The 24,192-nt window shown below is 36.0% G+C and overlaps 2 protein-coding genes across 3 annotated transcripts in view; one reads left to right on the top strand and one right to left on the bottom strand.

Annotated features, from left to right (window-relative positions):
• The window catches only part of LOC110377036 (protein I'm not dead yet), a 30,815-nt gene that overhangs the window by 4,063 nt on the left and 2,560 nt on the right, over nt 1-24,192 (bottom strand). The window contains exons 1-12 of one of the 2 annotated variants that reach the window (XM_064040449.1): nt 7,525-7,627; nt 7,303-7,423; nt 6,521-6,668; nt 3,672-3,937; nt 3,247-3,361; nt 3,057-3,151; nt 2,685-2,810; nt 1,629-1,754; nt 1,142-1,256; nt 759-850; nt 355-455; nt 78-170 (exon numbers count right to left, since the gene is read on the bottom strand). In XM_064040449.1, the coding sequence (XP_063896519.1) occupies nt 78-170; nt 355-455; nt 759-850; nt 1,142-1,256; nt 1,629-1,754; nt 2,685-2,810; nt 3,057-3,151; nt 3,247-3,361; nt 3,672-3,937; nt 6,521-6,668; nt 7,303-7,343 (1,318 nt within the window). In that variant the 5' untranslated portion in view covers nt 7,344-7,423; nt 7,525-7,627. Of the gene's footprint in view, nt 1-77; nt 171-354; nt 456-758; nt 851-1,141; nt 1,257-1,628; nt 1,755-2,684; nt 2,811-3,056; nt 3,152-3,246; nt 3,362-3,671; nt 3,938-6,520; nt 6,669-7,302; nt 7,424-7,524; nt 7,628-24,192 lie in introns of those variants that run through there. The other variant, XM_064040448.1, reaches the window with a different exon arrangement.
• The window catches only part of Pig-s (Phosphatidylinositol glycan anchor biosynthesis class S), a 39,522-nt gene continuing 23,248 nt past the window's right edge, over nt 7,919-24,192 (top strand). Inside the window, exon 1 of the mRNA XM_064040453.1 lies at nt 7,919-8,080. Within this exon, the coding sequence (XP_063896523.1) occupies nt 8,047-8,080 (34 nt within the window). The 5' untranslated portion in view covers nt 7,919-8,046. The remainder of the gene's footprint in view (nt 8,081-24,192) is intronic.

The raw sequence follows: 24,192 nt of genomic DNA, 5'->3' as shown, positions 1-24,192 counted from the left end.
GTTAGATGGGTTGTAGAAGGATGGTTCTACAGTAATAGGTAACTAAAGTAAAATAATAACATTGATATGATACTCACCAAGCAAGAACAACAGACCCCATGGGATCTTTTCCTTCAGGATACCCCAGGTCACGATGCTGGGTGATGGCTTAGTCGCCGCCAATTCTTCATCTGTTGAAAAACATATACATTAATTATGTATAACGAAGCATTACATTTCTTAAACAATTCACTTGGTAGTGGGAATTAACAAAAATGACCTACATATTATACGAAATTTTTTGACATATATTTTTCGATAACCGGATTTTGGACATGCTTTTGAAATTTTTAAAAAATAATAAATTGTACTGACATGATGATGAGCTGGAGAAGAACTTGAGGAAGTCGCAGCACATCGGTAGGATGAACATCAGGGTCACGATGAACATCGACGTCACGCCGTCCTTCACTTTCCTGTAAAACACAAAAAAAATATTAGCACTATTCTTTATGGAACCAAAAAATCCTACTATTATCCTACAAAGAAACTCTTTTGAAAACTTGGTATTAAAGACTTTATGCATGTTTCAAGAAAAGGTTGGGGTTTGTAACCGCTGGCAGAAGCTAGTTAAAATATAAAGAAGAACATTGACAAAATTCAATCAATCAAACAATATTCATCCTTAAATACTGAGCTTTTAAGTTGGAAATTAGTCATCAATGCAATTTCATGTGATCTTGATACTTATACCATTAAATATCTATAGTATAACTTACATGGTAGTAAGCACATCAGCCCAGCCGGGCATGAAGCCGGGGCGGCGGAAGATGTACAGGAACACAGCCAGGATAAACAGGAGACCAGAGGCCTGCCAACAAATAACACATTAGCTACTATTCGTTCTATATCTTCGTATGTAAAACGTCAGCACGTCAAGCTACTACAAGCTGTTAAATATCTTTAAAAGGATTTCAACTTTATGTCTAAATTTTAAGATTCAATATTAATTGGGAAAATGTTTTCGTTAAAGATTGAAATAGCAGCTTAATGCACCTGTATTTTAAACAGCATTAAGCCACGCTAGAACACTTTGGTAATTTATCAAAGTCAAACTTATATTTTTTCCAAAATTTCAACTTATTTTGTACTCCAAACTCACCTTTTCATGGAAAGTGATAGGTCCAAGGTTTCTGTACTGCTCTTTAATGACTTTCATGGTGGTCAATGATCCTGATGACGCCATGTTCACCTTCTTAGCTGCTTCACTGTTTGGCCTGTAAATAATGAATATATAAGTAAACACCTTTACGAAACAAATAAATCATAAGGGATAATGAAAGGCCCAGCGCAAACGGAGATACGATTTTTAGTAATACAATAGAAAATAAACTTTAACAATATTTGAGGGCGAGCATGTTTTTGTTAGGATCTGCGCTCGGGCGGAATGCTGTGAGCGGCTTTATTTTAATTTTATCAAAATTGATTTTCGAGTAACCTATACGAATTCACGCCACTGCGCAGTTTTTATTTCATTACGCCTAAAGTCAGAACGTATATTATGCCTAACCGAAACCGATATAATTTGGCAATATACTTAATAAAACCTTTTTCCTACACCATTAGAATGTGAATAAAGACATATATACCTGAACATGCCCATGAAGGTGACCTGCAGGGCCACCCAGACGAGCAACTGCATGATCAGCATCGGCGGAGTGCTGTACGCCATGAACCAGAAGAAGTTCACCGAGCTCGAGTACTCGGGGAACTCGCTGTAAAGTTAACATGTTACTGTTACTGTTACAGCCTTTTTATCGTCCCACTGCTGGGCACAGGCCTCCTCTCACATGGAGAAGGATTGAGCATTAATCTAACTATAAAGTCTGAAATCACCAACCCGCATTGAGCAAGCGTGGTGATTAATGCTCAATCCTTCTCCATGTGTGGACTATAAAGTCTGAAATCACCAACCCGCATTGAGCAAGCGTGGTGATTAATGCTCAATCCTTCTCCATGTGTGGACTATAAAGTCTGAAATCACCAACCCGCATTGAGCAAGCGTGGTGATTAATGCTCAATCCTTCTCCATGTGAATGTCGTGGTGGCCTAGTGGGTAAAGAACCAACCTTTCGAGTATGAGGGTGTGGGTTCGATTCCAGGGTCCAGGCAAGTACCAATGCAACTTTTCTAAGTTTGTATGTACTTTCTAAGTATACTTAGACATCAATGGCTGATAAAAAGGTGATGGAAAACATCTTGAGGAAACCTGGACTATAAAAGTTAACATACACATTTAATAATGTGACGACGATTAATGAAATAAAAAAAACAATTCGCCAGTTACATTATAAGTCTTATATGTAATTTGAACTGTTTTGATGATGATTATGAATTTGAGAACTCAGTTTATCACAATTTCGTCAAGGTATAAAATCATTTTTGTATGTCTTGAAATATAGAACTCTCGAAAAACATTAACGGGGTTCTCGTGACAACGTCTTATTTCTTATTTAAACAAATTTTATGAAGCTGAAGACTTTTTGGTGGTATGTTTGATTGAACATTCTTATCTCGAGAAACTGATCCAATTTGAATAAAATCTGTGTTGAGATGTCCATTTATCGACGGAGGACATATAGGCTACTTTTATCCGGGTAAAGGTAAACCTCAGGCAGAAGCTAGTTATTTATAAAACCACTTACGAATCAAAGATTCCTTTGAAGGCGGAGTTGGTGGCAGTTCCGACGAGGGTTCCGCAGCCTCCGAGTGTAGAAGCATACGCTATGCTCAGGTAGTAGCAGATTGTTATGTCGCTCGGCATTGGCGCTCTGAAACAAGTTCATATACAACATTATATTCTTAATTTGTTTATATGTGTAAGGTTTTAAGTGATTTCGGTCGATTATCCGCGCGAGTTACCGCAGCCCTAGTACATAAAGGGCTTCAGAAGAAACATAGTTGGTTTTAGCCTCACTTTGCACCCACAGTTTACAGAGGTCATTTCATGATATTCCACCAAGAAAAGAAATTACGTATAAATAGAGCCTTAAAATAATTAATAATGCGATACTCACTCTTCTTCTCCAGTTTTCGCTACGGGTTTGGAATCTTTTCCATTTTCCGCCGGTGGGTTCTTCTTCCTGTTTAAGAAGACATCACCAAGTCCTTGCTGTAAAATAAATATACAAAATTACTTGAAGTACCAGAAGAAACAGCAGCTTCAGAGAATAACTGTCGTACCACAAAAACTTAAACATAAATTACCTGTTCTAATACTTCTAAAATGGCCTCAACGATGGGGACCATCATTGTGGTGGCGGCGGCGTTAGATACCCACATTGATATGAACATAGTCACGAAAGTTAATCCAAAGTTCAGTCTGAAACAAATAAGCATGGTTTTATATTAGAAATATATAACTCGCCTTTTGTTCTAGGCTATTTAATGAGGGTGTTTGTAAGTGCTTTTGCATTTTTCGATATCAAGTGGGAATTACTTTAGGCATTAAGCTGCAATTGAGTAACTCCACCTAAAACGTCTCTGACCAAATGGAACGCAGGATCAGAATTATAAATATTATGCATCCAATTAAGAGGAAAAATATGTGGGCGATTATTGAACACATGTATCACATGTATAACCAGAATATATTTTATTTATGTCTCTAATGATTCAGGTTGTAAACTCACCTTCTATGAGAACAGCCAACAACCTGCACAGTCCACAGGGCAACTCTTTTGGGTAACTTAGAATGCTGTACCCCAGCAGCGATCATCAGACCTCCCATGAACATCATGTTAGTCTCCTTCATGTATGCTGCACAGGTCTTGTCTGAGTCCAGTATACCCATGGTGGGGAATAAGACTATTGGCAGCATGGATGTGACTGGTAACGGTAGCAGTTCCAACACCCAGTAGATTGCCATTATTAGGACTACGTACATGCATCTGTATGCCTGAAAAGGGTAAAAGTTTTTAATTAATTTTTTTTGGCTTGGTTTTTAATTAAAATTTGAGGCGGTATTTTATCTGGGACAACAATAGTTAGGTATTCCATGTAGTAACAGATTAAGCTTGGACTAGTAATTCTTTTCTGTTCCCTCTATTACTTGAACAGGAAAAAGGTAAACTTCAAGTATCAAGAATTATTAACAAGTATCAATTATCATAATTTAAGTAGTGATGAGGCAACCAGTCTACCTGGTGAAGTGGTCTTGGGTATAGACATGGGCGCCGCCCCAGAATTTTGCGGCGGCGGCGCGCTGATGAATTTGACACAGCGGCGGCGTGACGCCGGCGGCGTGGATGAGATATATGTGTGATAAAAAAATCTTCAAAAATTAACAGATTTGCAATTCCTTTCGATTCTTGCTGTCATCCTTATAGTCATTGCCATTTCCCTCCAACACTCATTTACACTCCTTTCATTCATATCTCCCATTTCAATCATCTTATCTTCCACCGCATTTCTAAATTCCTCCGCCAAATCGGCCCTTTCCAACCTGTGCCATTTTATGTTTGGAGGTAACTTTTCCTTGCCCTTTATTGACTTTATTGTAAACGCCACTTCCATAACAAGGGGTCTGTGTTGCGAGACTACACCTTCACCTGGTATAACCTTACAACCTTTTATGTTCTTCAAATTACTGCGTCTAACCAAAAAGTAATCAATTTGTGTGGCACGTGGACCGCTTTTATAGGTGACCCTGTGCTCCGAGTTCTTCTGGAACCACGTGTTGACCACTGCCAGATCAAACGCAGTAGCCGATAGCAACAGGGCTTGACCCTGTTTTCATATGGCTTACATATGGTGTTCGTTGACCTTGAAAAGGCATATGACTGAGTATCTCGTGAGGTTTTGTGGTGGGCCCTTAAGGAGAAAGGTATGCCAGGGAAGTATGTGCAGTTGATTCGAGCGATGTATGGCAGATGCAGTACACAAGTCCGGTCTACAGCCGGCACTACCGCCAGTTTCAGTGTAGGCGTTGGCTTACATCAGGGGTCGGCGCTCAGTCCTTACCTCTTCCTGTTGTTAATGGACGCCCTTACAGCGAACATACAGGAGGAGGTTCCCTGGTGTATGCTTTTCGCCGATGACATTGTTCTGGTGGGGGAGAGTGGACCAGAGGTCCAGAGCAGATTGGAGGCATGGCGGCTAAGACTGGAGATGGTAGGTTTAAAGGTCAGCAAGAGCAAAACCGAGTACCTACATTGCGATTTTGGCGGTATATCAAGACCCATAACCATAACCCTAGCCGGCATGCCCCTATCAGTCTGCTCCCACTTCCGGTACCTTGGTTCACTCGTCCAAAGTGACGGTGAGGTAGACAGGGACGTGACGCATCGGATCAATTCTGGATGGATGCAGTGGCAACAGGTAACTAGCACTATTTGTGACCCACGGATGCCCCTCAAACTGAAGGGCAAAATTTACAAATCCGTAATAAGACCTGTCGTCCTGTATGGATCAGAGTGTTGGGCATTGAAAAAGAAGGATGAGAATAGAGTGCATGTAGCAAAGATGAGAATGTTGAGATGGATGTGTGGGGTTAACAGAATGGACAAAGTCAGGAATGAGTATATCAGAGAAAGCCAGAAAGTAGCGTCAGTGACAGAAAAAATGAGAGGTCAGCGTTTGTCGTGGTATGGGCATGTGATGAGACGGTGTGAAACGCATGCCACAAAGAGTGTGCTAAGTAGACCGAGGAAAAGATGGATTGATTGCCTGAAAGAGGACATGAAGCAGAAGGGAGTGGATGTAAGTATGTCTGACAGAGAGGAATGGAAGAAAAAGACATGTTGCGCCGACTCCAAATGACTTGGGAATAGGGCAGGAAGATGATGATGGCTCGGAGTACTTGTAGCGGGTATACACAGCAGAGCCCTTGCAAATGTAGACAGCCATGGAAATGTTGTTTTTATCTCATTCCAAAATGATGGAAGGTCCGCATTTTGGAAATGGGTCGATCCCCAATAGCAGAAGCAATGCCAACATTCTTGATCTAATGGATCATCTTCGATTCCAAGACCAACAGCACTATGTTTTTTGGATAATTTACTCAAAATTGATGAAGAACTACTGATATTTAAAGAAACTGAAGTGGGAAAAAGGCTCGGAGGAAGAAGAGTATTGCCTAAATAATTGCGAACAAAATGGCACGTCTTAACCTAACTCACGCCGCGCAGCTAATGTCGGCGGCGGCGGCGGCGCGCGGGGGTGTCGCGGCGTGGCGACGCCGGCGCGGCGCCCATGTCTACTTGGGTATACTTTAAGTGCCATTCAAGATTATCATGGAAAAGATTATTTGTGATTCATAATTTCCTTATAAGTGGCTTGCTCAGTTATTTACTATTTATAAAAACAGGCAGGTATACTGCTAAATAAATATACAAGATAGTTACAAATGCACACTCCCAGCCTTGAATATACTGACTATGGAAAAGTCCCTCCTGAGAGAATCTAGATGTTAATTCATTCATACCAATCCTGGATATATTATTTTTTAAGACTGAAAAATAATTGTTTCATCCATACTTACAGCTTCATGATTTAATAAAGGTATAGGCAGTAGGATCAGTGGTGTGAGTACTACAATAAGTGCCTTCCAATATATAGACACGAACAGCCTCATCCTCTGCCATAGCGTGGCACTTGAACCAGTCTTTGGAAAGTAGTATGTTGTGGCCCTGGAAAATTATATAGAGAATTTTAATACACTGTAGTATATTTGTTATTTATTAATCTATTTATTTTTTTAACTTTGTGCAATCTCCAGTCAACCTTAGGGTGATGCAGAGATAACATGGTAACTCTTCTTCTTCTTTAGCAAAAAGTACTTAAAGTATGTGGATGGAATTTGGCATAGATAGCTTTAAATCTATGCCAGAGAAAGTCACTAGCAAAATCTTGTTGAGAAAAGTATAAGCTAAAGATGTATCCAATGATTAGCACACATGGTGTTTTATAGTTACCATTATGTTTTGCATGAAATATTAATTCATGGTACCTATAATTCAATTTTTTTCCAGAGTAATCAATTTGGTTAAAAAAAAATGAGTTGCTGATTGAATTTCATGAAATGATTTCCATGTGTTATTTTTAAATAATAACCATGCTTTCAATCTATTTTTAAACCACCAGTAATGTGATGCAACTACTGAGAAAGACAAAAATATTCGCGGAAGACCATGCTCCCTGTAGATTAAGAGACTGATTTTCATGGGGTTTTCCGCAATTTTCAGCACCTATCAATTGTTGATCATAACATAAACAAGAACCTCTAATGCTCATGGACACCCAAAAAAATATATATTAGCTTACCGTTCGTCGGGCACACCGTTTTCTATAGCCGCGTTCGACATGGTGATTTTTTTATGAAGTAAATCTCGCCAAAAATATTAAGGTTTTATTAGTATCACAGTTTCCACATTCTTGGCACCATCTGAAAAAAAGGCCGGAGGTCAGAAAGAAAAACGGAATATAAAAATAATAAAATTATAACGACTTTATAAGGAAGATAACTAAAGGCGACATTAAAATTACCCGCTAAAAGTTAGCGCGATTTCAAACAAATCGTGAGGTCATCGCTTTTATCAACACAATATTCTTCAATCAAAATCAAATGACAACTAAAATTATTGTTGTTTGTCTGCTGCTGTCGGAAAATCATTTGGTACGCTTGCTGCTTGCAATTTTTTGTAAAAACAAAACGTTTTTAGCATTTATTCCGTAAAAGTATTGGCTTAAACTAATTTAATACTATAAAAATGAAGATGAATTTAATTTAATTGATAATATATGGTATTTCAAAATATATAATTCAATTATCATTGTTAAAGAAAGTATTTTCTTCGCATGCATTACACAAAACTAAACGAAAAATTATATGTTCGGGCTAGGCAACCTCAAGAAAATTAACGTCAAACTTAACTGTCACAAATGATAAAACCAAAACACGACTGATAGCAAAATAAAAATATAATTTAAAGGAATTTAAATATTAAAAGTATCAAAAAAACTGAGTGTAGGATCATCAAATGTGCCGATAGTGTAATAGGACCCAAAATGACTAAGCACGAGACTAAAGCTGAGGCGGCAGGTATGTATTTCCAATAAGTTACAATTCGCAGTTGCATTGATTTTATTTTCGTTTATATGCTTTAAATTACTCCTTAGCTCAATTAAAACTAAAGCATAACGGTCCTCAGACAGCTGTACAAGTAATAATATTTGATGGAGAGCTGTAGCTTCAAAAGTTTCTAAATGATCAATTTTAGGTTATGTTTAGCGATTGGTTCTGATATTTATCTGTAAAATCAGTTTGGACTTCCTTTACATATATAGGATTCCACAAAAATTGCTTTTGCAAAGTATAAAATCGTTGTAGATATTATTCTTACGTTTTGTGGATATATTGATGGATACATTTGTCTACATGCAATACAGCATAATAGACCTGAACAACACAATACAGTGACTAGCAATAACGTCACAAGGTAGAGAACTTGTGACAAAGTCATAACTGTGGAAACAATTAATTGTTTCTACCAACATGGAATAGTGATATTTATGTAAGTACATGTACTTGGTTGAATACTCTATTTCAGCAGGATAACCATTAAAAATAAATATGTATAAATCAAATAGTAGACTGCCAAGAAATATCTCCAATACCAATCTCTGGACACTAGTAACTTTTTTAAGTATCTTTAAACCCTCATCACACCTTAGTTTGTTTATCTTATCAACAGTAATTCTAATCTGATGACCTAATAACTTGTAACAAACTGTTTGATGATGATATGATAAAGAAATACCTCAATTCACTTAACCCTTTCTTAACAACTATTAATTGGTATACTAGTTTTCATAAAAACATACCTCTGTCTACTTCACAAATACCTGAGGTTGTGGTGGCACTTACAAGCTCTTTGAATTATCACACCGTCTTTACCATTAATTCAAAAAACCTTACCCGCTATTCATGCATGCCTTTGAACATTGAAACTGCATTTAAATGATAAACAGGTTTGACTTGAAATTAACAATAATATTTACATAATGGCTGTTGACTCAAATGTGAATTGTTATGGTGTGGGCACATGGCACTTGCAGTATTTAATAACAGATTTTCAAAATGGTTCATTGTTATATTAAGTATATAGGCACATCCGGACTTGATTTGAATAGACAAAGAAGAAAAATAGCTAATTGGCAAGGTGAATGACAGATTGTATTATAAATACCTTACGTATTATTGAACTGAAATGCAACTGATCCACGTTCAAAGTTTTTTTGTAGCTTTACAGTGATAACATCAAATATTTACTTTGAATACAGGCATTTGATAAACGTAGCTTTGCTTTCCATACAGATCTATCCTGATTCTGACAAAGCTCGAAAATTAGTCACTTTAAAGATGACATTTGTTTTAGTTTTACTGCCAAAAGCTTTATGTATTTTTAAATTGGCCAATCACTGAGGCAACCCTGTTCCAAATTATGATATTATTGCTCAACAGTAGGTACAAAGTTCAGAAGTATAATAATAAAAACTTGTAGTAAATATAGAATTTTCTTATGTAAGCGGAAATTATTCAAATAAAATAATCAAGCAGACACATTGTCTGGCTCCATATCTCTCTACATTGTTAAGAAAAAGTATTTAAAAATATTTTCTGTGTTATCAAATGTATGTAACTATTTATTTAGGTAGGTAGGTACCTATTCATGGTTTACTCCTTTGAAATGGCTGGAATATTGCTAAGAATTCCAATCAATACCAAAGATATGCACACTGCATTCATTCTTTGGCACTGTGGTTGCAATACTGGACTAGGAATATTTTCTTACCATTGCACTTGACTTCTTGACTTTTATTGCAACCAATCTTGCTTGCAATTTCATTGTTCTTGATTGTCTAACATTAAATACTTAATTTTAAATGTAGAATGAATTCATTCATAGTGACAACAACGTGTGATAAAATAGTAGTGTTTCTAGGTCGAAAAGTAAGTAAATAAACACTACTATTGGTTCCTAATTATCAGTTTACTTGCTAGCAAACAAATTCAAATATTAAAGTAGGTGAATGTAAGTAACAACACAGTTGCTAGAACAATTAACATACGTTTTAGCAACATATGAACATATAAGAATTACATACAAAGTGGACTGGCATATATTTTAGTGGTGGTCTGTCTTCCTGTCATGGAAACCACAACGTTTATCTGATTATGTAGGTCTTACACCTACTTATCTGTCATTGTAAAGACTTCCTCTTCGCCATGTAAAACATAGTTATTATTGCATTTAGAAAAGTTGCACAAATATCCACTTAAATGTATTGAATATTCTGCACATAGTCTTATAAATTACCCAGATTTTTGTTAAAATGAAGGTTTTTGGTATATTTACTTAAATAATATAATAATGCCATTACCTACTGAATTTACTACACAGTGGGACAAAATATACTTTTATTTTTTCAAAAAATACATTAAATTTATTTGTTTACGACTAGAAAAACTTCCGCCTTTTCGCAATTTGCATGAAATATTAATTTAAAATCGTACATACATGTTTACAAACGCGTAATCGCGTATGACGCTAATTCACATAACATGTTTTTATGACATCGATATAGAATAGCACAATGAATACGATTTAATGGTAACTCGTGTAACTTCATAATTTATGTAATCTGGGCAAGGCCTGAGAAATCTAAGATGAATGGATTTTTTTATGGTTTGGTAAACAGTAAGCGTGTACTGTAAAAGTTTATAAGGTATAAGTATAACAGTTGCTACGTGATGATAATTACAAGAGGAAATGCTATATAGAGCTAATATAATAAGATCCTTTCAGTAAATGATCTGCAATGCGCATGTGCAGAGGCCAACTGCTTTAAAGACCCCCTTATCCGATTTAATATTATAAATAAAATAATCATAAATAACATCATATAAATTAACATTAACATTTCGCTGCCAAGTGCCTATTGTCTTGCAGTAGCTTTCGTGTGGACCGAATATTAAAATACCAGCGTTCTTCTTAATCTTATGGAATAATCTGAACTACAGCTGATTCAAAGTCCAAGGTTGATCGTAAACGCCTACACGTTAAGAATCCACGATTCTCAGTGACGCAAATCCTTTGGGATTTTATTTATAAAACGGGAGGCGTGCCTTTTACGTCAAACTGGCTGTTTTCCATAGAACGGGTGTTGTAACAACCTGATAGGTTTTCAAACAAGATAATTTTGCAAGTGACACGCTGCTAAGACCGTGTTGCAGCAACTTGAGAATCAAAACATTATAATGTCAACACAATCATGTTTCAAGTTAGAGCTTATGAACTCTGCACTCTTACAGGTATTTTTCATGATGTACCTACCTACCAATAGTGACATTTAGTTCTCTATACTGAATACGGCTTGTTAATGGTCAGTATTTTAAAGTCAAATGAACACTACGTAACTTCTACTTATTTATTTTGGTAATTATACTTTCAAAGTTGTGATCAGCAATTACGATTGAATTTTTTTTGACATTTGAACCTACCTAGTCGTTTAAAGAAACGGTTATTTCTGAATTCTAGTCGAGTCATCTAATTATATTCGTCATAAAATTAACTTGGTTGTCTTCCTTGTTGGAAAGCTTGTCTACATTCTTGTCTATTCATATAAAAGAAACTGTAGTTATGTTTAGTACAATATGCCTTAACTGCTTTGTTTTCCATACTGTCATTACCGCTACTATCATAGTTAATGATCTAATTCATGTCGCGTCTCGCATCGTTTGAAACTCTTGCGCAATGCCTTCCCAACGGCAAACACTGTTTATCGATCAATTGCACTCTCTCAATTGTACATAATTACTTAAACGGTACAGATCTTGATACGTAAACAACTAGTAATTGTAGGAAGTATTGAAGGACGCGTTTTCATTCTGTTTTCTAGAAAATGAGGTCGAGAAAATTCATAAGACGTCAAGTTATTACTGAAAGATGACGTAAAACTTGCTCCTTCTTACGTCTTCCAATTAATCCATATAGCCTTAATAAACCAAGGTATCTTTATATTTGTATTCATGAACAAAGTCATTATAAACCAGTGGTAAAAACAATACATTGTGTCGTTAATTGAATTTCTGACAAACTACAGTCCTTTTACACATAATCCCTTTATGCAACAGTTATCTAAGCCTTATGACAGATTTGTTGAATAGCTACGTAGTGGCAAGGTCAAGACCGGAGACAAGGTTGAGGCCGGCTTGTGGCTGTCTATGGTCGATATCTGTTACCGGTTATCTATGTTGTATGTTTGTTTTATATAGTAATCTTCTATTTACATTTGCAGTTTCCCTTGATGCAGTTTTACGAAAACTGACAGAGATGTGACTAAAAGCTTTGCATTGTTATAATGCCTGGTGATTAATTGTGCTATCTAGAAATTCAGTCTTAATAGAGGGCCATTTGTTTTATAATATAATTTATGATGCAAATGAAAAGTGCATCAAACCAGTCCACTAAGAGGATATTAGGCTTGGCAGTCTTTCAAAATATTTCATAGGTAATTTTCCTTATTCAATGCCCATTTGCTACTTATACTGATAGGTTAAACACACATAAAGCAAAGTGTCGTTTGTATAAATAATCAAATATTCACAAGAATGACGTAAGTTCACGAGCAATCATTGAATATATTCGGTTTTGGGCGGCCATGTGAAGGCGTTAATTAAAATGGCCTTTTCCCTCGTAAAACTGAATACGTAACTATGGACAAGCTTTTCGTGATTTTGAAAAATTCTGACATAGTGTTTGAGACACAGTTTAATGTGCATTTACGTTGCAAGTGTAAATAAATTCAGAAAAAAAGTTCATGTAGGTACTTAATATTTGTCAAAGAAATACTTTACGTCAGTGTCAAATTCGTTGTTCTTATAATATTTAGTTTACAGATCATGTAACGTAAGCTATCAAGAAATTAGATGCGTTGCTAACTGCAAAAGCTGACAAATGAAAATCTACACCAGACACATAATTTTTTGACCATTTTGCAATTAAATACTTAAACTTGAGAACTTCGTAATTTGCAGTCAAGAATTAACAATTCAATAGTAAAATTGACGTAAAACGTGCGAGTCATGTTTGGTAAAAAAATGTAAACGACAGCTCGTAGATTGAAACATCACGCTTCCGTAAACGTCTAACGTTTAGTTATAGTAAACTTGTTTAACAGTAAAAAAAATGTTTTGTTTTGTAAGTGGCGCCACAATCATAGTTTTTGTTTAAGTTTTTATCCGCGTTCTCAGCGCGTGCGACCCACTGTGCGAAGTTATGCATCGTGTTATATGTTTCACTATAATTGTGTCAAGTTTTGGAATGTAAAAGATAACTCGTTATTGTATTATATGATTTTGTTAACAATGACTGATAAAATATCAAATGTATGAATCACCATAATATTTATTTATCTTTCGTATCGCGTTCAAATTGTTCATCAAATTAATTGGGTAATTGTTTTTGTTTATTCGACGGGCGATGATATCCACATGTCAATCAGTGTTGATTTAATCAATGATTAGAAGTGTTCAAATCATCATACGAAGGACAAAAAACTCAAACATTTGACTTTGGTTTTCTTTCCAATAACGACAGTCACAATAATGGTACCGCATATCAACATGTTCTCAGTATCTACAATACAATAAAGCATACAGAACTTATCTCACTAAATGGTCATTAACAACGATATATTTATTTAACTAAGCCAATCCTTGTACCTAAAACCTATGCACTTATTGACTGAGTTCCTTTACCTTTACGAACATAAATTATTTGAAGTAGATAGCTATGTTAGCACTAATTACTCGTGCATAGCTGTAGTTGGTTATTGAATGTGACCCACATATCTGTAGCGGAAGGAACTCGGTACTAAGGACGAGATAAGGCTTGAAACGTCCTTTAAAACAACCAATTGACGGTTAGGTTAAATGGGAACAGAAAATGTACTTGAGAGAGATTTGCAATGATATTCTGCGCCATGTGGAAGCACTCACGGCAGTGTATGATCATCTTGCTAACGATCGTCATACTAAAACTCAGGGAGTGGATGTTAGTATGACGGCTGGCGGAGAAACATATTGTGCCGCAAATGAGTTAGTAACAGGACAGGAAGGAGAAGATATGTGGAAACTCCCCAACATTTTTACTTAGGTTCTCACCACTAATAACATCATTATTCTCGTATAGAATGCGACAAGCGCCACCAATATTCTGTATAAATACCACTGGCAGAGTATACTAGTAAATCAGTAGCGTTTGGACGGGAGAGGCCCGAAATAGCCCGGCAATATCAAGGTGCTCACGTGAGATAGTCGTGGAAAGTTGGATGCATCGAGATATAATCTTCCAGGTGTCTAGTGTACTGTGTTATAATTTTTCTTTAGCGTGGCAATAAACACACATTGATTCATGTGATTGGTTTCTTACTATTTTATTATGCATAGTACGTTATTATTCAACTATATTGTAACCTACTGCAGGTTTGTTTTGTCAAACGTGCGACATTCCGAAGCAGCTGCCACATTTACATCGTTTCAGCAAATTAAACATGATTCTAGTTACCAGTTTTAACCGGTTCATTATTACTTTATCATAATTAACTATTTTTAACATTGGACTTTTTACAGTCAACAAATAAACTTCATATCAATAGACTTATAACCTATTAATTGGTATAATAATCAGCAATTTTGTTTTCAAGGGCGTCTCTTTGCGATAAACTCTAAAATGTCTGGTTTAATATCAGCAGTATTTGTTCAAATCCTGCTTTGGGGGTTAATAAAAGAAAAGGTTAATGTAAAACACAAGAATAATCGTATCTTACAATTAACACTGAAGCAAAAACGTTGGTTACAGTGTTAATTACAGCATTTTCATGCAATAATACGCGTGAACATGCTGTAATCGAAATTACGGATGTTTTTATAGCGTGCACAGATTCTTTCAAGATTCGAATTTATCACGCACTTGAACGTGAAAAAAATATCACAAGGAAATCTCGACCGTCTAAAATACACACAACAGATGGTAGGAAAGTAGGAATAGAGGTACATGACCTTGAAATGATTGACGTAACAGGCCACCAAGAAGTAACTCCAGGGAAAGCTTTTTATATTGATGATGGTAATAACCTTAATGATTCAACGGGTACGTCACTAGATCCCAAGGTGACAAAGGTATATTGCACTTCTGTTGGCGAAGTTCCAACTAGAGCTTCAACTGAGAAATTCGTAACAGACATATTTGATCACGCTGCATGACTTTTGGAAAGAGTATCTAAGCGAGAAGAAATTTCATAATTTATTTTGATTCTTGATGCAGGGAGTTGAATCATAATTGTGTTTGTTGGTTCAGGCCCAGTTTCAGATATAAATAATGAAACAGAGTTGAATCGAGGAGTTTCCATTACGCAATCTAATTAGTAATTAAACATACCTAATTCAGTTTGTACATTGTAGTGTAGCCGATATTTGTGCCAAGCAAATACTGGATTAAAGTGAAGAAACAGTTTAAGGAATATATTCCTCGTTTTTGTCGAGTTGTGGACTATTGTTAGTTATCCTATGCGTTTGCAGTTTCACTTGTTGTTATTTTTTATTGGTGTTAGTCATATTCCCAAAAAAACTTATCTATCCCAAGAATCGACAAAAATAACGAGTCATTCAACTGAATGGTACTATCTTATCGATCATCAGTTCTTACTTTATCATGAACGTGACGTGTTAAGAGAGTCTGCAACGCAATTCAGACATTATGTGTCAAGGGCGGTTCACTTCCTTGATTTCTATGGCAAAATGACTTGCATATTTGTTTGAAATCTTAGCTTAGATATGATATTTAATACAGCCTTCGTCTTTTGCTATCAACAGTCATCATTCATCTATTCTTCTATCTTTATCAGCCTTTCTATTGCTCTTCTCAATAAAGAGAATAAATTATTCTACTACTTGCACAAATGGAAAGATTATCGTTCCTGTGTTTCAATTGGGAATTCCACGCTTTCGATTTCCATGAGGATAGTGTATCTAAAACAGATGACGTCAGTGTAACATAATCACAGCATTGAGTCGGTGTACTGTTGCGCCTCTAACGTCACGTAGGCAGGTCTTGTACAGTTGCAAATGGCAGCCGCTGATTGGTCGAGTAACATGTGTGGCGATATGGTGAGCCATCGTCTGATTACGTTTGCAATAGCGGTTTACGAAGCGTGGATTCGTACAGTAACTATTGGGAGGTTATGCCGTTGCACCGTTCAGAGTTCACGGACTTTGATTGAATTGAACTGTATCTGTACGTTATTGGATACGGCAGACTATGGGTAATGATTCTGATACTATTGCTACGGTATTTTCTGTAGTAGTAGGTTACAATCATCATAAACATAGGTATGTGTCGGTGGTACCTACATACCTACAAAATACTTTGCTATGACTAAACACTAAATCCTAATTATGAAACAAGGAAACTCAAACTCACAAACAACACAACTTAATTTAGGCATTATGACTATTCATGAGGGAAGGAAAATTTTGTTTGGTATTGAATTATTCAAGCCATAGAGTCATAGTTATTTCAGCTGTACCTAAATGTGTAAAATGCATTCAATACAAAATAATAAAATCCTAATTGTGCGCTCCTTACTTTTACACTTAAAAACGATTGTTTCAGTTCAGGTGTAAAATATCAAGATCGTGTCGAATCGATGACTTTCAATGTAGATTAGGTATATGCTACACACGTGGAAATTTCAAACACTAATAACAATGTCATACATTGTTCGATTATAGTTCAATAGCGAATTAATGATAAACAAGACTTTATACTTAATGCGACTGCCAAATCTCAAAAATTATTCAACAAACTTAGCGTAGGAACTCACTGAATACAAAACTGGGGCCCAGTTGGCAGGGAAATAACTAACCTAAACTTTCTTTTGATTGCATTAAAATGACCAGAAAAGCCACGTATTAAAATTCCAATAAGATTAGAAGGTTTGAAGCCAAGCCTCCAACCACAATTAACACCGCTGAGATCAATCACCAAATTATGCAACTAATATAAGCTTTCGATACCAGTCACACGACTTTTTGTGGTTCTCATGCGTGGGTCAGTCAACTTATTTTCTAATAGTTAACTGGCATAGCATAATTGCATGTTGATTTAACTTCTGGGTCACCTCCAATAATGATAGCTCGTTTTTTCTCAAAACGGGTGTCATTTAGCAACAATTTGGTACTTGATGGATCATTATTATTATTTATTGTCTCTTTTGTCTTTAAGCTGTTAATTTTATTGTGCTATAGTCGCTTAACGATCTCAGTGTCTCTTCTTGTCTTGAGTTCATTGAACTTTAACATTAGTAAATGCAGTCATGCGTATTTGACGCATGCATCGTCCTTGAGACTGCTCTTCAAGAACAAATTGTCTGTGAAGTTGTACAGACTTGAAAAGTCCAACAGATAAGTGTGATCCAATTTTTTCCAGTCTTTTACGTTTATATGTCAAGATTAATTTCGAAACGTTCAAAGGTAGTGACGATATCCGAAACATTGTTACATCAGCTGTGTCTCGATCTGAATTTGTTCAGTTTATAAATACACGGGGTAATAAAACGTATTTTATCATTTCATTGCACCTTCATCCCGATTAAAATGAGACCTTGACTATTGAAAATGTCGTCGGCATATCAAATTGCTAGTAATCAAATAACAGAATAGCATAAACGATTTTTTCATTTTTTAAAGTATTTTTAAACGGTTTTATTTAGCTCACCCCGTTTGTTTTATTTATTCTTGGGTCAAATTTAGTAATTCAAATTTCACCCTCTTCCTGTCAACCGATTAATCTGAAATTTTGTATACACCTTTGATTCCGATGACAATACAATATAGTAATATCAATAACATTGTAAATCCAATATGGCCGCCGGCACAAAATGGCGGATAACGTAGATTTTATCAATCCCATCAATATGGGTATCAAATGAAAGGGCTCAACAAGCAGAATACAATATACTATAAAAAATTGAAATCCAAGATGGCGGCCGCTACAAAATGACGGACAACGTAGGTTTTATCAATCCCATCAATATGGGTATCAAATGAAAGTTCTCAACCAGTAGAATACAATGTACTATATAAAATTAAAATCCAAGATGGCGGCCTCTACAAAATGGCGGATAACTTAGGTATTATAAATCCCATCAACATGGGTATCAAATGAAAGGTCTCAACAAGTAGAATACAATTTACTATGCAAAATTGAAATCTAAGATGGCCGCCGCTACCAAATGCCTGATAACAATTTTTTATCAATCCCACCAATATGGGTATCAAATGAAAGGGCTTCACAAGTAGAAAACCGTCAGTAACTCCAGCGGGGCCCAACAGGGCCAAGGCCTGCCTGGGCTGCGAGATTGTTCGAAAGAGTTACCGCGGCCCTGGTACATAAAAGGCCTACGACGGAACAAAACGATTTTTAGTCAAGAGTCTGGCACTCCCTCACAGCTGCTGACCCACAGCAGGAGAGGTCATGTGATGATTTTTGGGGTCGTTACAAAAAAAAGTATCTGGAAGGGCTATGTATTGAGGAATTGGATTGTAATAAATTTTCAGGTAAGAGACCGTGTAATAATGATGCACTAAATGAATTAGATAGAATGAGGAATATTCGGTAGGCATTTTCATTAAATACTAAAAACTAGAAAATAAAAAATCGGTAAAAAAAACTTTTAAGTTAAACGGTTTTATCTTATGTGTACTGAAAACTAGAAAATAAAAAAATAGTTACTTACCTGTCAACCTACGTAGGTGGTCCCGGTCATATTAAACTAAAATAAAAACGTGGGGCCCCTGTGAAATCCTACCTATGGCAAAGCATATCGTTATACTTTGGTAGATCATGAGCTCGGCGTTCGCTGGTGAAGCCGCTACGGCTGATTATTGATTGTCAAAATCTCCAGTTACGATTATAGTAAGTCGATGCAATCCACACCTATTATACCTCTAGAAGAAAGTACTACAGCAATAGTTAATGGGCCCCACGTTTTTTTTTTAGTTTAATATGACCGGGACCACCTACGTAGGTTGACAGGTAAGTAACTATTTTTTTATTTTCTAGTTTTCAGTACACATAAGATAAAACCGTTTAACTTAAAAGTTTTTTTTTTCTTATTTGATACTGTTCTAAGAAGACGTAATTTAGCTAAGCCTTAGGACGTCCTGTAGAGCATAATGAACTTCCATTCCTCAAGCTTAGTCTCAAAACTTCCTCATGACTGCGAGAGTTGAGTTTAGCAACATTTAAACAGGTGGGTGTCCTTGTTTCTGTTTTGCTACCTCTCTTTTCCTGGTCTCAGGCATTACTATCACCTAGTCGAACAGGGTCATTTCAGACTTTAGTGCCTATTCCATCTTATTTCAATTTGATTTTGTTGTTGTCTTTAACTTCCTGTCTCGTTTTGATTTGACTTTCATGCTTCCGAACATTTCCTGTATCGATATTCTAACGTGGTTCACTGATAAAAATCTTATATCCTTTGTTCTTTTAAGGATCGTCAAGGTAAATAAAGTCTTATCGAAAGCAGCGTTACTTAAAAATTCTTATCTCTGTTTACCAAAGTGCAATGTAACCTGTTTGAAGGTAGTTTGGAAACCTGACCGGCAGGAAAGCATGTGTGTAAGTAAGCGTGATGTTATTTTCATTTGAACGACAAAAGTCTTCAGCTGTTTGGGACACAAAACCTAACGCGCCAACATCTATAAATAGATCAATGTATTCAGCCGTGACCAGTGGACACGTTACTAAACTAAGCATAATTTCTTATCAGTCCCATTTACCCTATTTAATTAAGTTAATTTTTATCTGACAAATTTTATTGGGGTCATCATTTCGCGTGCGACTCGACCTTTGATCCCCAATCATGAAAACATCACGTTTTTTTAACACGAGATCCATCTTTTTATCTGTTATGCATCCATATTAATTAGTTATCACCTGGTCGGAAAAGGTGATTTTCAAGAGACAGTTTTTACCCATTAAAGTAACCCTTTGCCAAGCTGTCAGCTGGTTATGGTCTTACATCATACATAGGTCATTGTATCATTATAATTGGTAGCATTTTTCCACTAAATCTTTTTATTCATCCTTCCGATTAAGCAAGTTACTACTCACTGAGCTAAGTACTAACGTTTAGTAATTACCAGCAAAGATATAGATCACAGTTACCGATATAATTACTAGGTTGTTTAGCAACGTTCCACTTTAATTATAGACTCGTTTTGGCTAGTTTGGCCTAGTGCATGCAGGATGAACAAGCTCTACAACATAAAAACCCTCAAAGTATCAAGATTCTGCTATTATGAATCGAAATACTAGTTTGGATGTCTTCAGAATTTCATATCACCCCTTTTCCTGAACCTAAAAGCTAAGTAAATAAAGAGTGACGTCACTTCTTTATAGTTCTGTGTCATCGCAAACCTATGGCGTCAACATTGGGCGTGCGTACAAATTGATTACTATATCAATGCCTATTGTCTTCAATCATAGCTTCTGCTCCACCAAGGTCGTCTCTGTGTCTACTATTTATTATGAAATTAAAACTAGATTATTCTACGTCTTTATATTGTTTATTTGCATTAGCTTCATATTAATCATACATGTTTCAACGTTCCATTCTTCTTCTATTGTCAGCAATTTTCCCATAAGAAAATTATCATTGTCATCTACACTTCCTGTTTTATTTTGTTAAGTTTAAAACTGTGTGTGTTATATTCCTGAGTGTTTGTTGCCAAAAGATAACAAGCGATCTTCCAAAAATAACTTTTTTATTGTCTCGATTACGCAACCGGTTTGTATCGATACTTTTAATAAATTCCATTCGGACTGGGGTCGTCTTCAAATATTGTGGGCTTTATTTCAATGAACTGGATCTCAGTGGACTTAAATAAACCAAAAACATTACAAATGGATATTATTAGAAATCTTCGCGTTTGTCTAAAGTCTAAACAAGTAAAGAAAAGGTTATAATTATCATAGACGTGGTTTTCCTAAAAAATAAGATAACCTATTAATAATGAACACGCTACAGATCATTGGTAACATGATATTCACACATCTAGAGGTCGTGGCCTGACTTATCGAGACTACAAATCATGAAAAAATTCACGATAATAGTCAAAATATCGAACGATTGTCACATGATATTCAGGTAAGACAAGTCAATGGGTCAAGAGTTGTCGGAAATTAACAATTTGATTAAAAAGTTTACATGTAGATAATGACTGCACGGAATAATGACGAAAATAATTATAAAGAAGGCTAAAGTGCTTAATTAAAGTTTCTTAAGTTTGAGACTACTAGCTGATAACACTGATGACATGCTACGCTCTCACCTATTATGACTTAAACCTTTGATACTTAAAGAACCGGAAAACAAACAATTTCTAACGGCCATGCTCAGAATTACAAAGTAGTACGGTAAACGAGTCACGTGTAAGACCCTAACAGCCCTTTCACACGGCAGTCCAGTTTTGCAGGACCGGCATTTTACTGTATCCCGTAAAACTGAACTACGTGTGAACACAGCGTCCGTTTTTGCAGGATTCCCGCTTTTTACTGGACGAACTATCCAGTTTCAAGTGACAAAACCGAATCGCACAAATCGACAGGAACAGCATTTTGCAGGATCCTGCATGCGGTTTGCTCGTGTGAACACTAGCATATAATATCTATTGCGATCAAACGGGATCCCGCAAAAAACGGTATCCTGCAAAAAACTTGACTGTCGTGTGAAAGGGCCGTAATGGAAAGCAATCATGAGTATGTTCGTGCATTGCAACTTCAGTTGCGTGAATGAGATCATTTTTTGTAAAATCCTAGAAATCGAAAGGATGCAGATGCTATTAATCTTTTACCGTTTACGAAATTCGCAATAATGTAGTGTCTAGTACTTTTGCAACATAATCTATATTTAATTGTATTCCAAGATTGTTTTACAAATTAGCGGCTGATACCAGTATTGGCATCTTCCATATCTTCATAAGGTCATTCATGTTTAAATCATGTGACTCGTCGATTATGTAAGTACGAATCTCGCGATTTACATTCTTATCTCAATTAATATTGTAAGTACGCATCCATGCATCGGGTCGTCTTTGGCAGTGACATTTTGCTTTCACTTTCTCGATTTATGTATCTGTAATCTCCGCAGCTTTACTGGGTCATTCGAGATTAGCGGCAAGGTGTTTATTGTTTGAATTCTATTAATGGTTATGAATTATGCAATTGTAGCTTATCTTCACGCGATAGTCTGTCCACGGTCTTTTCAATTAACCGTTATTATTCTGTCTTTGATGTGATTAATGAGAGCAAAACTCATAGTAGGTTAACTTATAAAAATCACACACAGCGTCTTGATTAAACGATGTCATTTTTGCTTCTGCCTCATGCTTCAAGGTTAAGCAAAATGACATTCACGCATTTAGTGCTCATTTGCACTTGATCTTAGGCAATGACACATTAATTATTAACACCACCTATTTAAAATAAGGTTATCTATCACGTTTTCGTGGGTTTTATTACTCTGATCCTACTAAAGTTATTCTTGATGCTGGGTCAGAGATAACGGGTAAGAGCAAGAACATATCCGCAGACTTGACCTGGGGCCAATACGTGGTGCACGTACTAAGATTATTTTATAGATCAAGTTCCAGATTCCCGGGAATCTCCGCATAGCTGTACCTACTATCCAAGGTTCACTGTGCCAATCCAAGCTGATTGACATGCATGCATACTTTCGCGTTAATATATATTAGAAATGTACTTTGTTAGGTTTATGCCGCAATTATTTCGCCTTCTCTTTATGCCCTCTGTGGCCTGGATTTAATTCTTTGTTGCATTCGTGAATCACAACTTTATATTTAACATTTCAATAAACTCCTGAGCCGCTTTATGCATTTTGTGCGTTGTTTTTACTTGTTCTGTATGCATATTTAATCTTGATCTATCCTTTGTGCACACTACACAGATTTGTGCCATCATCAAAATCAGGCCAAATAGATTGCTCAGTATTCCTTAGAAGTTAACTTCTTTCTTTCTTTAGAAAATTCTATGACAAAAAATATTTTTATTTTATCCGAAAATTAGTAGTCTGAAATTCGTCTACAAAATGTAATCAAAGATCACATAGTGTCCTATTTATTTGAAAATCTTGAATGTCTGCGATATACATACAAATGTTCACAACCACTGGTTGAAATGCGTCAAATCATAATTCAGATTTATGCGGTCAATGTTCAAACAGCAAAATTTCACCTTCACAAACATAAAAGTCAAAAAGATCCCTGCATTTAATATTTACTGGAGTTCAATACCTTCATAAATTGTTCAGTTCTTCATCAATCAATGCAAAAGGTAATTTATACCTGACTTCTTAAAATTTCCACAGTCTGTGAGTCAGCTTCGGAAGATTTTGCCAAAACGGATAATATGACCATAATGCAATTCACGTAAGACGTATAACGACTGCATTTGTAATCTGTCACATCTCTGGAACTACTAACATAAACCAAACGTGCAGTCTCACTACTGAGCTCATGATTACTTACCTATAACCTAAATAAACGTCTGTTATTCTTAATGAAAATTCCAGGCCAAATAAAGAAAATGCTGCAAACAGTCTATCATAGACTGAGCTGCATAACTTCGGGCCACAGTTTCATGCTCATGCATTAAATCAGTGCATACCCGCAGACGTCTTGTAAAATGGGAGCAATGTATCGCATTGACCTTTTCCGGAGTACCTTTGCTCACTGTATTTCATTCACCATAGCAAAGCTTGCTTTGTTTTGTAAATACCTACTGTGTTCCTCACTACTAAGGACTGGTTCCAATATTGACGTCAGGTAATCGTTTACCTGGTATTATGTGGAGTTAGATTGCAATAGATCTACCATCTACCTGTCCTTATCGAACTGGTTTTATCATGCTGTTTGGCCTACTTTTTAAGTTATCTCTCGGTTTAATTTTTCCCTGTTGGCTCTTTTGCTTTAGACATAGCGTCCTAATTTTCAATTTTAAAAATAACGTCAATAATTTACACAGCAGTACCTATTTATGGCAAATAATTTGATAATACTGCACCATC

Source organism: Helicoverpa armigera, chromosome 22 (assembly GCF_030705265.1).
Source record: "Helicoverpa armigera isolate CAAS_96S chromosome 22, ASM3070526v1, whole genome shotgun sequence".
Taxonomy (NCBI): Eukaryota; Metazoa; Arthropoda; class Insecta; order Lepidoptera; family Noctuidae; genus Helicoverpa; species Helicoverpa armigera.
This window is presented reverse-complemented; position numbering and strand designations above follow the sequence as displayed.